This window comes from Scomber scombrus, chromosome 9 (assembly GCF_963691925.1).
Source record: "Scomber scombrus chromosome 9, fScoSco1.1, whole genome shotgun sequence".
Lineage (NCBI taxonomy): Eukaryota > Metazoa > Chordata > Actinopteri > Scombriformes > Scombridae > Scomber > Scomber scombrus.
In genome coordinates, this window is record NC_084978.1 from 6,572,956 (window position 1) to 6,588,155 (window position 15,200).

At 40.5% G+C, this 15,200-nt stretch overlaps 1 protein-coding gene across 1 annotated transcript; it reads left to right on the forward strand.

The window, feature by feature from the left end:
• Positions 1-925: 925 nt before the first annotated feature.
• fgf24 (fibroblast growth factor 24) lies at positions 926-12,460 on the forward strand. Its single transcript, XM_062425442.1, has 5 exons — positions 926-957; positions 1,141-1,177; positions 5,749-5,926; positions 9,717-9,823; positions 12,182-12,460. The coding sequence occupies exons 1-5, from the start codon at positions 926-928 to the stop codon at positions 12,458-12,460; spliced, it is 633 nt and encodes a 210-aa protein (XP_062281426.1).
• Positions 12,461-15,200: the final 2,740 nt, after the last annotated feature.

Here is a 15,200-nt window from a genome sequence, read left to right on the forward strand (position 1 = left end):
GTAAATAAATTATAAAAACAGCAATTAATCTCCTTGTTCAAGATCTTCTCTGCGCAGCGCTTTGCCCACCGAGAGGAAAAAACCCTCTCCAAACTGATGGTCTCTCCGAGATTACCCTATCAGGTGCAAACCGCTGACATGTTTCCACCCACCAACAACAAAAAAGCCTCTCTGTGCCCAAATCTCAAGCCGCAGACGCACAAACACCACTGACAGGCACTGCTGCGCCATCATCAGCCCCCAAACCTCTCCAGGGATCCGCTGCTGCTGCCGCTGCGATTTCCACACCGCTTCTTTGACAAAACACAACTTTTTGTATGCTTGGATAAGTTTGTTTGTCCACTTTTAGCGACTTTTTTGTGTTTGGAAGGGCGTTATATTATCCACCGCTTTTCCTTTTTTCCCCCCCATCGCAGCACTTGGTAGAATAAAATGACCCATGCAAGGTGTAGAAATCCCCCGCAGGTACGGACGGAGCTGAGGAGTCTGTGATCTCTGGAGCAGCAGACTTGGATTTTGGGGCAACTTGGCCCCTATAGGTGCGCAAAACTCGAAGGATATTCTTTTGAGCGAGGGGATTTTTTTATAGAGAGGTCGAGTACTGAATCCTTTCCACGCTTGGCACCGATTTACGGAGACGTTGTGGTATTTCGGGGAGCGGAGGAGACTGAGCTGAGACAAAAATAACCTTCTGGATAATTCCCCCCAACAAGGAAGCACCTAATGTTGCACTCCGTGACTCTGCTGCTCTCCAGTGATCTATCATTACACTGGGATTCAATCTCCTACTTACCCCCGGAGTTGTGTGCGTAAAGGACGCGCAGGGGAGCGAAAGCGAGGAGAGAGGGGGCGATTTCGCCAACCTTTCCTGGGGCTCTAAATCTGTGGAAGCAGGTGTATTTCAGGTGTATTTCTGCAAGCCAAGATGTCGCTGCTGCCTTCGAGGTTCATATACCTGTAAGTGTTCCACATCTCTGTTTGCCTTTGCACATTAAATCATGCATTCTTACCAATAGAAGTCGCCAAAAGCTTCATATTTGCGCATTGCTGTCACCCCAGGTAGGCTGCGTTTATTCTTCATGTAATTGCCTGTGTGATTCACTCCCCTCCTCCCTTCTCTCTCCCTCTCTTTCCACTTAGGTGTTTACATTTTCTGGTACTCTATTTCCAGCTACAGGTATGTTTACTTTCACGTTCAATTCTTTGTGTGTGTGTGTGCGTGTGTGTGTTTGAGTGCTACTGTGCAACGTTTTAATTGTGATCATGATGACGGGTATAGTTTTTTTTTTTTTTTAAAGGGGGGTTCACAATAAAATAAGCACCGGATTGACTAATTACATTAACACCAATCCGTATTATTTAGGGCTGATGTCAGAAATAGGTTCACTTGTGCCACAACAAAAAAAGGAAGTTACACAGGAATATTACAATAAAAATTTAAATTCAATACATTTATTGAGAAAACTAATTGTAGCAGGATGATACCAAATGGGGAAAGCACCACAAATGTATCATGCAGTCACCAAACTCATTACTAGAAACTTTACAACCCCCCTGCATTAATTATAGCAGCCTTGCAGCGATAAATAAATACGATTGGCTATTCGGTTCGAAACTCTAATCTGAAGTCACAATTTTATAATCGGACTAACCTACAAAAAGAAAAAAAGAAAAGAAAATAATAAAACCAGTTTTTAAAATCTAGATTTCAAGTAGCAGCTTCAGTATTTTTACAACAGAAATGTAATAAATATTTTGATCCCCATGGTTAAAACTTGTTCTTTGAACAGATGGGCTCGTTTGGTGCCTGTTGCCTCAGTTTTTTTATTAGTCGCGTCTCACTTTGAACAGTAATGATTTGCAGGCATCCACTCACCTAATTGACTGCGCCGCTGTGATTCAGATAAGATGCAGAGAACAGCTTTCACTCTCATAAAGCTATCTGATCACTTTATTGGCATGACGTGTTTGATCATAATAGCCTCTGCGTTGTGCTGTTGTTGTTTTGAATTAATTTCTCACTGTTATGATCAGAGATATTTAAAAAAAAAACAAAAACAGGATCAATTGCCAGAAAACGATACATTTAGGTTTAATCTGCTATTTTCATCTGGGGTCCTTTTTCTTCCACATTAGCATCCCCAAATTGGCCATATTTAAGGTGAAGTTTTTAAGTAATTATATTTTAATATCCTTGATAGACAAAAAACAGATTTATATTTTATATAATGTACTGAATTTTACCAAGATACAGATGTCTAATTTGTCCATATGGCACAAAAAAAACTTTATAGGAGGGAAATCTGTTTTTAAAATGAATTTTATTTCTGACTTAGTGCTGGTCAGACTCATCTAGTCCCTTTCAAGGAAGATTTACCTCTGGAGTACATTTTCTGGTCCAGGATTCTTATTGGCCAGAGAGAGAAAAAAATAAAAAATAAAATAAAATCCCAAACCCCAAAAAAAGAAACTACAATGTTATGTAAGTCTATGTGCTCTGATTATTCCACAGAGCTGGTACAAACAAAGCTTTAGTGTCGACTGACCACTCCTCACATATAAGACAAGATGAAGTCCATACAAAATGTGGCCCGTCGGATGCATGATGGAGACTGGTGAATGACATTTCCTGTTTTGTTTTTTTTTCTTGCTGTTTTAATTTGTGATTTGCATGGTTGTTGTGCTTCAGAAAAAAAGTCAGATCATAGATAAAGGCTTTTATCAAACAAAGGGGATGCACTGTTGCTCTTTGAGTGCTCTCAGTCTAAAGATCATACTAAGATAATCAAGAAGAAAATGCGGGAAAGGTCCTTTAATGTCTCCTGTCTCATTGCCTTTCCATGTTGTTGGCCCATTCTGCTTCCCAGTGCTGCTACGTACAGCTAATGGCTTTTACATGTCATGCTGTGGTTGTGAGGAAAAACAACAGAAGCAACCACAGTTGGAAGTTCACTTTGAATGCACTGCCAACATGTGTGTGTGTGTGTGTGTGTGTGTGTGTGTGTGTGTGTGTGTGTGTGAGACCCTGTCTGTGTGTGTCAAGCAGATAGCAAGGTGTATCTTAGATGGATGCGACAACTAAGCTTCCTCGGTGAAGATGAGCGCCAGACTTTTGAAGTTTCAACAATATCCGTTTTCATGCTGTGTCTTTGAAGAAAGGAGACAGCGTGATAAAAAGTGTTGTCGCTAGCGTTCACCTCAGCCATGTGCTTAGGCTTGCCTTTCCCCTGACGCGAAATGCAACTGTCTACCAAACACACCTTTATGTTTGTTTAGAGATGGGGAGATTTGGGATAAATCCCTCAGCAGCCCAGTTAGGCCACGTTTTTGTTGTGTGTTCGGGTTCTCCCCCCCCCCCCCCAACCCGTCAGCTTTGAGGATCCTTTCGAGACAGCTGACAACAGATGATGCTGATGTTTGTTTCTTTGGAAAAGGATGCACCCTTTTTTAACGCATGTTGAATCTATACTTCAACATTTTTTGGAACATCATTGCCACATTTTTTTACATTGCATTCCCCAGAGGTGTGTTGTCATACATTTTGAGCAGTACTATGACATCTTGTTCCTTAGATTTTTTAGTGATGATAAGTCCTGTAGTTACTTTTCTTCCTTTGGGTGCTCTTGCTGATTGCTCATCTCAGAAATGCTGGATGTTTCCTTGTGAACACCCACCAGACAGACACATTTTGGTGTGTGGAGCATTTTAAAAATGCACAGTGGATATGGTTGTAATGTATCAAAACCCCTTTAATTTCAAGATGTAGAGCGAAATAAGTTTTGTTAGGTTGTAAATACCCTTGATCTGATGTACTGTATCTGTGTCTCATCATGCAGTTAAGCTGTAAAAATATCCTGTTTGACTCCCCAGTCCTGGTTGAGTTTATATGATTGAGGAACCGGTTGACAAGGCATCTGAAAATACTGGTTTTGATTCATTTTGTTGCCATTATGTTGTGAAAAAAAGGTGTCACGTGGTTGTTATGACCATGCAGTCTCATGCAGGTTGTGTTGCATGTTGGAGAACTTACATGGCATGAGAAAGACCTGGAGAAAAAAACACAGATAATAAAGGCATAGTTTATTGCCATGCTACCTATGATTTAAGAAAAGCAAATTTATACTATGGGAAAATATTGGCCATAAGAAAATCCCTATCAGGCAGGCAGATAAGCAACCACAAGAATCCACTATTAGAAGGTTTAAATACATTTTGATGCCTTGAAGTAAACATTGAGACCACAAATCTGTTCATCAGAAGGTAAAGCGGTTGGACATCCCGCCTTAGATATATGGTCTCACTTCCCCCACTGCCTGATGCCAAAAGCAACATTATGGGCGTGCTTCCTAAATGTCAAGATACAGAAGCTGTGTGTCCCTGTTCGGGGGCTGGATCCTCCGAGGTCCACATTTCTGGGCCGTATACGTCATAACAAGTCAACAAGTTTAGTCCCATTTAAGACTCCCACAGTCTTGTGGCCACAATCTGAGGCCGATGTTCTTCTGATAAATCTGACATATTTTACGATAAAAGCTAAACAGCTGATGCCCACATACTTTTAGTTTTGATTTCTGTGAAGTTAAATTATCTAATTTGGAAGGAAGGTGGAGGTCCAACCCAGAATTCAGGTTTTCCATCCTGTAAAGGATTAGATGCCTGAATTGGGGAACAACTTGTATGACACCTGGTGCAAAAAAAAACCTCAACAGGGTTTGCACTCGCCAAAACTTGTTTGTTTCCCTTTTTGAGTTTTTGTTCTACTGTAGCCGCAATTTCCCATCATGTTTGCTAGATGTCATTAATTTGCTGAAGTAAGAATAACAAGGACTTTGGGGTATGTAATGTGTATATAATTAGCCACCTGAGAACAGCCACATAAAAAGCCATTACTGTGCAATTACCACACCATACAGCTGGGGAAATGGGATCTTGGCGTGAGCGGAGATTCCAGGGCTTCTGAAAGTATACGTTTCCTCTCGCCGTTCCATATGTTGGGTGACACAGTTGCTTTTCTGACATGCCGCTGAAGTCCGCGATTTCCCCGTTTTTATGTGAGGTCTAAGGTGACTCGTGAACATCCGACAGGTGAATTGTGAAAGGTGGGTTTGAACAGTTTGATCGAAAATTCTCTCTACAAGAGTGTTTTTGTGGTACAAGATGCCTCTTTCCATCTCGGTCTTGTCTTCCGTCTGCTGCGTTTCCTAATTTATGGACCCTACTTCGCCTGCAGGCAGATATTTGTTTGATGATAGTGCAACAGGTCTGGATGCTTCAGGTGTATAATTGCTAGTGGCTTGCTTGCTTGCTTGCTTGTGGAAATGGAGTACAGGTTTCTCAATATCGCCCGAAGCACATAGTATACTGCTGTCTCAACACAAAGAAGCATAAGGCTGCACTATAGGTTTTGCACTTGTTCTGTGAGGTTTTTTACTCAAACTGGGACTTCATTAACACGTCATGTAGCATAGTTAGCAGCTTGTAAACGTGGTGCATATAAAATCTCCAGTTTAAAAGCAAGGGGAGAAACACTAAAATGCCACAGCCACAATTTCCAGGTTGTTATCTCAGTTTTTAGGCCCTGAAGCACAATTTTTTTTGACACAGAGCCCATAAAAGCAACAGCACACATTACTATCAACACCTGTGCCGTGACGATCTCTCACTGTCTGTCTTTCTGTCTGTGTTTCTTCGTCTTCTGTCTGTCTGTTTGTCTCACTCTGTTTCCTCCTGTCTCGCAACTCTTTGCAGGAATCCCAGCAGACTTCTGCTGATTTCAGGTTTTATATCGAGAACTACACGAGGAACCCAGACGACCTGAGCCGGAGGCAAGTCCGGATCTACCAGCTGTACAGCCGAACCACGGGGAAGCATGTCCAGATCTTGGGGAAAAAAATCAACGCCAACGGAGATGATGGGGGCAAGTATGGTATGGGAGAATTCCTGTGCATCTCACTTGACACTTTAGCTAGTCCGCTCAAACTGATAGCGGTCTGTTATAACAGGATGAGAAATCACCACCAACTGCCAGCCAGAAGTAGGTGTTTCTTGAGGGTTTTTTTCTTACTCCAACAGCTACTCTTCCTTTTAACTACCCATTGTTTGGAGGTGATTTTCCATGCCATGTGTCTGGCTGGCGCAAGAGTGGATGGTGACTTCTGAAAGCCAACAAGTACTGGTTGTATGGATGGAAACATGTTGAAATTGCTGACTTTGCAGTGGACGTTTACTGCAGTATTTGGGTATCCAGAGCAAATCTATACGTATTTTCAGTTTGAAGGATGTGAATATTTTTTTGTCAGAATGCCGAATACACACAAAAACTGAGTTGTCCATAATTCCCGTTTTCAAAATATTCTTCTTTGTTCTCTTTTGAGTTTTGGGTTATGAGCTTTTAAGGTAATGTAGCATGAAACCCTTTGGCATCATTCAGCTCAGCTCTCTCAAGTCTCACTCAATTGATCAGAAAATGTAGGTGTTTACAGGCAATGGGACTGTGAGTGTCTTAAAAAACCTTATATATTATCGTTGAACTTGAGAGATCAAGAGAAAGTTCAAACTAAATCTATAATCTTAAAGTAGACAATGGTTTGCAATTGTCATATCCAAATGTTGGATGTGGGTCACCAGGACAATTTTGTTGTACAGTCAAGCACTGTAAAAGTACCATGTGCCGACATATTAGTGTTAATAATTAACTTTCATTGGACAAAAATGTTTTAAATAGTGAGTTTCATATGCTGATTTCAACATTTTCAGATGCATTTGCTTTTGAGCTGCTCTCACTCATGAATATAACATCTCTGCTTTCTTTGTGGGACTGTTCAAAAACCAAACATACGGCAGGATGAGTAAATTGATGGCCAGCGAAACTCTCTTTGATGCAGTGGTACAAACATAAAACAACCGGACTTGTGTTGTGCTTTGCTGCAGATATTTTGCTCATAACAGCTGACTCACGGCCCTAAAATTGCTGGTCTTGAATGCCTCTGAGTGAGTGTGTTCAGTCACAGATGCGCCGAGGCGAAGTTTCCTCACTGCTTGTTAGAGCTTGAGTAGAAGCAGATCCAATTTTTCCCATGAGGCTTTGCCAATTCTACCCTCCTCCCTCCCCCCCCACTCCCCGTCCTCCTCCTCCTCCTCCTACCCATCCAGCTGCAGTACCTGGCACCTGTGAACTCCTTTGCACTCACTAATAAAGCTCAGGAAGATATTCTCCATACTTTAATCCACTCATAGTCACTTCAGCTTTACAGCAAAGGGCCACAAAACCCACCACAGAAGAAATATGTTGCTGTGCTGTGGAGTTTAATGACCTCAATGTTCAGCTGTATATCTGTGCAGCTAAAGTAGGGAGAGTTATCATCTTTGTAGGTATTAGTGTAGCATATTCATTATTTTAAAGAGACTAGAACAATCCTTTTCCAGAGCAGTCCATCATAAATGATGCCCGTTGTCCACTGAGAGCAGATGATGGGTTGCCGCAAAGGCTTTTAAACTGATAAAAGATGCAATCTGGAATTAAAGCAGGAGTATCCAGCCCTTTTTTTGACAGGTGACTAAATGCAGAGGTCGATTAATGTCCGTGGCCCCACATTGTTCATTTTACACCAATGTTTCCTCCACAAGAAGCAGAACATTGCCCCCTCAGGAGAAGAAACAAAGCTGTAAAGGCACCATGACTTCCTATTGTAGTGCAGGGTAGATTAAAGAGGTGTTGGAAGTGGGATTTTGGGTCAGAATATTAATCAGATATTGTAAAATGTCTACCCTTTTATGTGCTACCTGTGGTCACCTTTGGATTCTGAAAAATAAAGTCGGTTTATAAGATATCCAAAAATACCCAGAAATGATATACAGAGCAGCACTTGTGTGACCGCTGACACATTTAAGGATATTAGCTTCAGGATGTTATAAAATCACCTTTTTTCCATGTTTTAGACTTAGTTGTTATTTTAATGTAAGCACAGAGCAGCCTGTAAGACTCCTGAACTCAAGAGAGCTTCCAAAAGATTATTGAAGTGTAGTGTTCCTGCATTTACAGATTTCTTTAAGGACGCAGATTATGTGGATTATGGTTTTGAAGTGCTTACACTGTAAATAAAGGCACCACATTCCCTCCTTTGTAAAATAAATGCCACTTGTTAGTGGTATTGATGACAGCGAGATTCCTCCAGTGTTTGTGTTTCAGTGGAGCTATGACTCAAAGATCCGATTAAGTTTGCTTGTAGCCTGCAGCTGCCATATTCTTTATTTTTAAAGATTAAACCATCAATGGTTTAGCCTGAGTGAATAAAGATAGGATTTGGACAGGGTTATGGACAAAATCAGGGAGGGAAATGTTCTTTTATCTGATGTTCTTGGTTGAAGCTTCATACCTGAGGTTGAATTTTAGGCCTCCATGCAAAACTAGCTCATAGTGACAAAGCCTTAGTGGTTAAAATGACCCCTGATTTGACTTGTAGAGCTAAAATATCTTCTTAAAAACCATGACTGATCGGTCTTTCCACTGATTAAGAAAAGTCAGTTATTCTGTGTTGCGGCTTCTAATTAAACAACAATCTCTGAAGAGCAAGAGCAGGAATAACTTCTTCCTTCCCCCCAGTTTCACCTTTAAGACAGGTTTTCTACATCCCACTCTCCTTCCAAGGTTTGGGGGTTAGAGGGGAGGGGAGGGACTTTTGCCCTGAGCCTATCCCATCCCCTACGCCTATTCTTCCTCTGCTCCCTTGAGCGCTACTGAATGGCCCTGTGTGTTAAACAAATGGATCATCTTAACTTTTTGATTGAGTGAGCACGGACTAAAGGGAACTTGAAACCTAATCCTGAGGGGCACATAACCGCTCCACAAATGTTTGGCAGATCTCTTTGCTGGTTGAGGGGCGAGCTGAGACAAAGGTGACCTCGCAGGGGTTAACATTTGGGAAAAGAGGGGGTGGGGGGAGTCGGAAAAATAAAAGAGCCGCCATGATGCGTCTTGAGAGTGGATTACTGCTGTGTCAGGTTTAAGTGACGGTGGCATTGTTGTTTTAGTGCATATATGGTGTTATATAAAGAACGGTAGTGATATTACACTTTATATCCCCTTTAAAGAACTTGAATGATTTGCTCTGGAGACCCAAAACTCATCACACTGTGTTGATTTTTTGCTAGAAAACAAGCAAAAACATCATATTTTCCCACATTCACAAAGACAGTGATGTTCAGGTAATATTTGCAGTGTGACCAGTCAAGATATTTTTTTTATATAGCCCAAAATCACATGAGGCTATAGATGGATTTTACAGAGATTTGTCAGTTTGTGATTTTCACCTATTTCCTGCAAAGGAAGTTAAGCTCTGGTACAATTTACGTTGGTGATAAACATCCAAAAATAAATAAATAAAATGTTAAGGTGTACAAAGTAGTCCTAATTAGCTTTCTCACTACCTTTTGCCCAGTGTTTTTTTTTTTTACAAAGTTCAATGCCTCGAAAACCTCTGTTGTACCCCATCAATGGTGCATTATTTGTTCTGTTTGGGACTGGAAATTAAATCAGATGATTTTCAGGTCTTTGAAAAAATGTACAGGAGCCCTGAAAATGTCCACCATAAATGGAAAAAGCATACTTCTGATTTGTTTAAATGTATGGGTATCCTTAAATACACTCTATATACTGTATATTGCAAAAACATACACATGACCCTAACTGAGTTTACTTTTTTTTTTTTCTTTTCCAGCTCTTCTTGTCGTCGAGACAGAAACCTTTGGGAGCCACATTCGAATAAAAGGAAAAGAGAGCGATCATTATATTTGCATGAACAAGAAAGGGAAAGTAGTTGGAAGGGTGAGTATCTTTTGGTTGTAAATGATTAAGATAACATGATACTTTTAGAAAAAAAAGCTCTAATGTTTCACTCACTAGATTAAATAGCCGATTTCTAATATCAGAATGGCTGTTTTTAAAGGGAGCGCTTGATCCAGGCTGCACTGAACGCAGCGTCAGATCTGCTTTCTCCTGCTGTTTTTGTACACCCTAACAAAACCCCTTTTGATAACTCACAGCCATTCTTCCATTACGTAATCGGCCTACTCCTTTGACACTCGATCAGTCAATTACAGACTGCAATCACCACAATGCATTGAGAGACTAATGGTCACTTAGGAGGAATGCCATTGCAATTATATCACTTAGTCACACCAGGTGGCCACAAGCGCGGGATGACTGCATGTGACTCCGCAGACGACCGCTTCAATGTGGAAAAGAAGTTGATATTTTTGGAGGCGCACGTGTGATTGTGTTGCATTAATAAGTCATTCTGTCAGCGTCGGTGGGGCTGCCGTAATTCACACAAAAGTTTTCACTCTCTCATCACGGTCATCCGTTAGAAAAATGCATTTTGAGTTTAAGTTGCAGGGGCCTCGTACATTTAAAAAAACAAATCTTTGACGTCCCCCTTAAAACCACTGTAGGATTATTTAATCATTTGATTAATGATGAAGAATATGTTTTACTATAAATCACAGATATGTCGACAGAATCAGTTAGACTCACTGGTGTTGGCATCGAGATTTACAAACAATCATGTCACCCAAAACACAAAAAAAATCATGTTCCTGACTTACTCCGAATCCTATGATGTAATGTTGATTTAAATATAGATTCATATTTGTGAAATGTATCACACCCAACATGTTGTCGTGCTGCTACAGACTTCACTGGAACTAGAAACAGTTCCTATGAAGTCTGTTGTCAGTCAGGTGCAATCTTTAAACTTTGTTAGCTTGACACTGGAAAGTTTTCCTTTGATTAAGAGCAGCTCTGTAGCCACAACAAACTAAATGGGGGGCATTCAGTTTTCACAGGAGAACTAGACGTTAAACACGGTTGGAGACGTATACTTTTACAGGGTAAAAATGGCAATATCACTATGTGACAAGAGAACCGCTCATATTAACCCTCAGGGGTCGCATCAGTCATCTACAATCGCAAAAGCGCTCATTTTAATACTTTTAATATCCCTGCTACTGATGTATGTAGCGACCTTTCAGCGCACCTTTCACCCATTACAGCAAGCCATCACTTGTTTTTATAATCTCTCCAAGGGTTTGGTAATCCATCAAGGAAAGATTATTATTTTTGGATGCTTTCTTTATGTACTTATTTATCAAATGCCAACAATGCAAACAATTCTTTACTCGCGGGGTCACCCTTAATTGCGTGATTAATCTCACTGCTATGTGCGAGATTTTATGGTTGATGTTCTTCCTCTTAAATTCGGCTGCTAAAATACAATTATGTACTAAAACAGGTTTTATCTACATAATCTCAAATGTAAGCACAATTGCAAAAAAAACCCCCAAACCAACAGTTTTTTTTTCTTTTTGTTGGAAAATTAATATTGTCGGATGGATAGTGCAGTTTAGCATAATTGGGTAGGTACAGGTGGGCAAGAAATGCAACATGGGGGACTTTGCACCCCAAATACATGTGGTTTTAGATGTTGATTGGTTAATCAGTTAACTTTAGAGACGTTCATAAGCATATTTTATAACCTATTGGAAGAACCAGGCTAGGTGTTTCCTACTGTTGCTAACTCTGGCTACATGCAGTCTTTAATACCAGGAAATTACATTGGCAAAGTAAAGCAAATAAGCGTATTTCCCCAAATGTTGGAGTATTTATTCTATATTTGTATATTTAAATAACATATTTTACTAGAATCGTATCACTAGCAAAAAAGGTTTTTGATAAGGGTTTAAGTAGGTCTCTAACTTAAGATATGATTAATTATGCACTCTGCGCTCAGAAAAATTAGGTAATTCTTTTCTCCAACCAATAAAAGATGCGTGAAAAGGCACGACCTCAGGTTTAACTCTTAACTAGTGAGAACTTGGATTTAAACCAGGTTTTATTTTCAACCAGACTCAAACTTTGTGCTACGCCACCCTTCAGTCATGTTTTATCTGCCCAGAGGTATCTGTTAGATAACTTTTTAGATGTTAAAAACCTGTGAGAATGAGATGCTTGCTGACCAGTGTTTCAAATTTCACCATTATTTTATATCAAACCACAACGGAAAAAGAGACCACGATGCGGCAGATTTGCACTTCTGCAATGGAAAGAAGCCAGATTGATAGTTGAAAAAAATGCCATGCAGCTATGTTAATGATTACTTAATGACTTATTTGTTCCTCCTTTCAGCCCGATGGAAGGAAGCAGGAGTGCGTCTTTGTCGAGGAATTCCTGGAGAACAACTACACAGCTCTAGTGTCGGCTAAGTACAAAGGATGGTACCTCGGCTTCAACCGACAGGGAGGGCCCAAGAGAGGCTCGCGGACCACACAGAGGCAACAGGAAGTCCATTTCATGAAGCGCCACCCAAAGGGTAGGGTGGACCCACTGGAAGAGTTTCGATTCACCACAGTGACTAAGCGGACACGAAGGGCTCGCCGATTAAAACCCAACCCCAAGAGGAACTGATGGGACCAATGGGGCAGCACTAATTTTCCTCGGGAGGGCGGGGGTGGGTGGGTTGGGGACACTAAATGAAAATCTCAAGCTTCTTGTCTTAAAAGAATCACCTTAAAGACTTTATTTCTGTTAAAGAAATACAGACTAAAAGAACAAAAAAAGTCAAAGATGTTTTATTTTTGTATTTCAGGATGACTGAATATTTCCTGACTCTTGGATTCTTCTGGGTTGATGTCATTGTGCTAACGCATCTGTCATGTTATTTATACTGGATAAACTAAAGGACCTCTGAGAGAATTCCTGTCGCCGTCGTCCTCAGCTACGTTTGAACTGCAAGCTGAAGGCATACTTTCTTTCTTTCTTTTTTTTTTTTTTTTGACAATGGGGGCTGAAGCAGGAGCTGACGCAATGTTATAAAAATCAGCCAACTAGAGATTTATTGGAATACCTGTCGGTTTTTGTTTGTGTTGCCCCTGACAACGAGGATCCCATACTTTCCACTGGAATCAGACACCATGGAGATGAAACGGAGAGAGGTGGCAGTCGCAGGTGACACTGTGCTGCCGGGATAACTGTGTAGTTTTGAGTGCAATATTTTACAGGTCTCTCTCTCTTTTCTCTTCCTCTCCTTTTTTTCCATATGTCTCTCAACCTTAGCCTTCACTCGTGGATGGAATGCGCTCCGAGTACTGTGTGATTTCCTTGACATTTCCATGCAGCCTGTGATTCAGCTAAAACACAACATGCTTTGACTAGTCAGGCATCAGCCATGGCCGTAGTCTTGTTTAAACACACACATACACATGCAGACACACACGCGCAAAACAATACAAACAAAAAGGTATCAGCTAATGTGATTCATAATTCCACACAGTCTTCCAACTTCATTACTTTTGGGAGATGGATGTTAATCCCTTTCTACTCCCCTTAGAAAATGAATCACTACTGGACTCAGTTTCAAACAGCTCTTCCTCACATGTGTCACAGTCGCTCCAGAAAAGGATGCCTTGATTCTTTTGAGTGTGAGCTAGCTAATATTTTGGGGTCGATGATGAAGACTTCCTCTACCTCCTTGTTCTTTTTTGTTTATCCATACCTAGTCGGACTGTCTGTGTTAAGTTAATCTCTCAAGCACCTCTCAGTCAACGCTGAGCTGAACTGGGCTCTTCTTCTTCTTCCTGGTTGTTGTTTTTTTTAAAAATTTCTTCCAAAATCATATTTTGACTGCGAGCTCATCTTCACTCCTTTCACTCTCACTGGATGAAAGTCTCAAAGATGCTCTTGAGAAAGGTTAGCCCCCCCCCCCGGTGTGTGTTTGTTGGTCAGATCGGTGATCCACGGACATGGATACTGTAGCTCATCCACCTCTGACCACTTCATACATCCACATTTGACAATTAAGACTTCTCCTAAAAAAACCCAGACGACCAGCTTGCCCAGGATTCAGGGAACATTTCCAGTGAACAGCGGGTAGAGTTTGTGTTTAAATCCTAAAGGGGAAAAGTCTGTGCTTCTATCATTCCTTCTCTCACTGACGACAAACTCCAGCCTCTTTTCACCAGTAGTATGTATTCACCTGTCTACTGGCAAGTTTTTATATGAGTTGCTACTAACAACATGACACATTTATGATTTTTTTAAAACAAATGTAAGCAAAAATAATTTTATGACTATTATTAAGATATTTATTGCCTCCCTTTGTAAATAAAATGTGATGAGTTTTATTTGGCCTCTGTTAATAAAATGAGGACTATATTTTAAAAAAGAACTTCTTTATGTCTTAATTGCACTCTGGAGAAAGGTAAAATCATCTTTATGTCCCAGTTTAGACTGGAATTTTATGATGTGCACGTTGAATATCATACTGTCTAAAAGAGAAATGCTGCAGGTAGCGATTGGTTGGACATAGAGTACATTCCCTTCTCTGCATACTGCCAAGGTATGCATTTTTATATACAAACTCAAAGTGTGAGGACTGCTTTTAAGGTCAGTGGTTTTAAATTGAGAAAGGCCTATTGCAACATCTTTGAAGCCTTTTTATATCACTGTGAAAAGCACTGAGAGTTCACAGTTTGTGCTTTTTTTAAACATTACTATCATTACATAATTATAAAAAGTGTTTTTGGCAAACAAACACAAAGTTTTACACTTGTATGTCTCCTTTTTTTCCAGTGTCAATAACTAAATGAAATTGGATAAGTTGTTGCATCATAATCCACATCACAGCTTTGGCGAGTGGCACAGAGGACAGTCAAGCATCAGAGTGAAGAACATGGTCTGAGGTGTTTCTTTGCATAACCTTTGAGCACTTAAAACACAACTTACTTTGATGTAAATGCTCCGCTCTCCAGGCTGGTAAACATACAATATTTGAGACATTTTTCCATCTTTTAAAAGCGCTAAAGGAATGCAGAGTAGCATGTCTTATAATGCCGTGTGCTGGAATGATGTTTACAGTAACCGTCAGACTGAAAGATGGCGGCTTTGAGGAAGAAAAAAATACTTTTGTTTAAATTCCTAGCGATGCTATCAACCCTCCCTCCCCTTCCACTCCGGTAGTTACCTCCAATAGACCCAGAAGTCCTTCGTTCTGTCATGGGATTTTGGATGTCTGACCTGCTTTTAAAGGTGGAAACATACTGCTTGATGTGCGACCCAGTGATTCACCATTAACATAATGGATCAGCGCTGAAGTTCCTGACTTGTCTCAAGGAAGAGAGGGAGCAGGGGGGGTGCAATGAAAAAAGAA

Coding starts and splice junctions, on each gene's coding strand:
- fgf24 (XM_062425442.1), top strand. CDS start 926: ATGTCGCTGCTGCCTTCGAGGTTCATATACCT. Junction 1,178..5,748: donor TACTCTATTTCCAGCTACAG/GTATGTTTACTT, acceptor AACTCTTTGCAG/GAATCCCAGCAGACTTCTGC. Junction 9,824..12,181: donor AAGGGAAAGTAGTTGGAAGG/GTGAGTATCTTT, acceptor TCCTCCTTTCAG/CCCGATGGAAGGAAGCAGGA.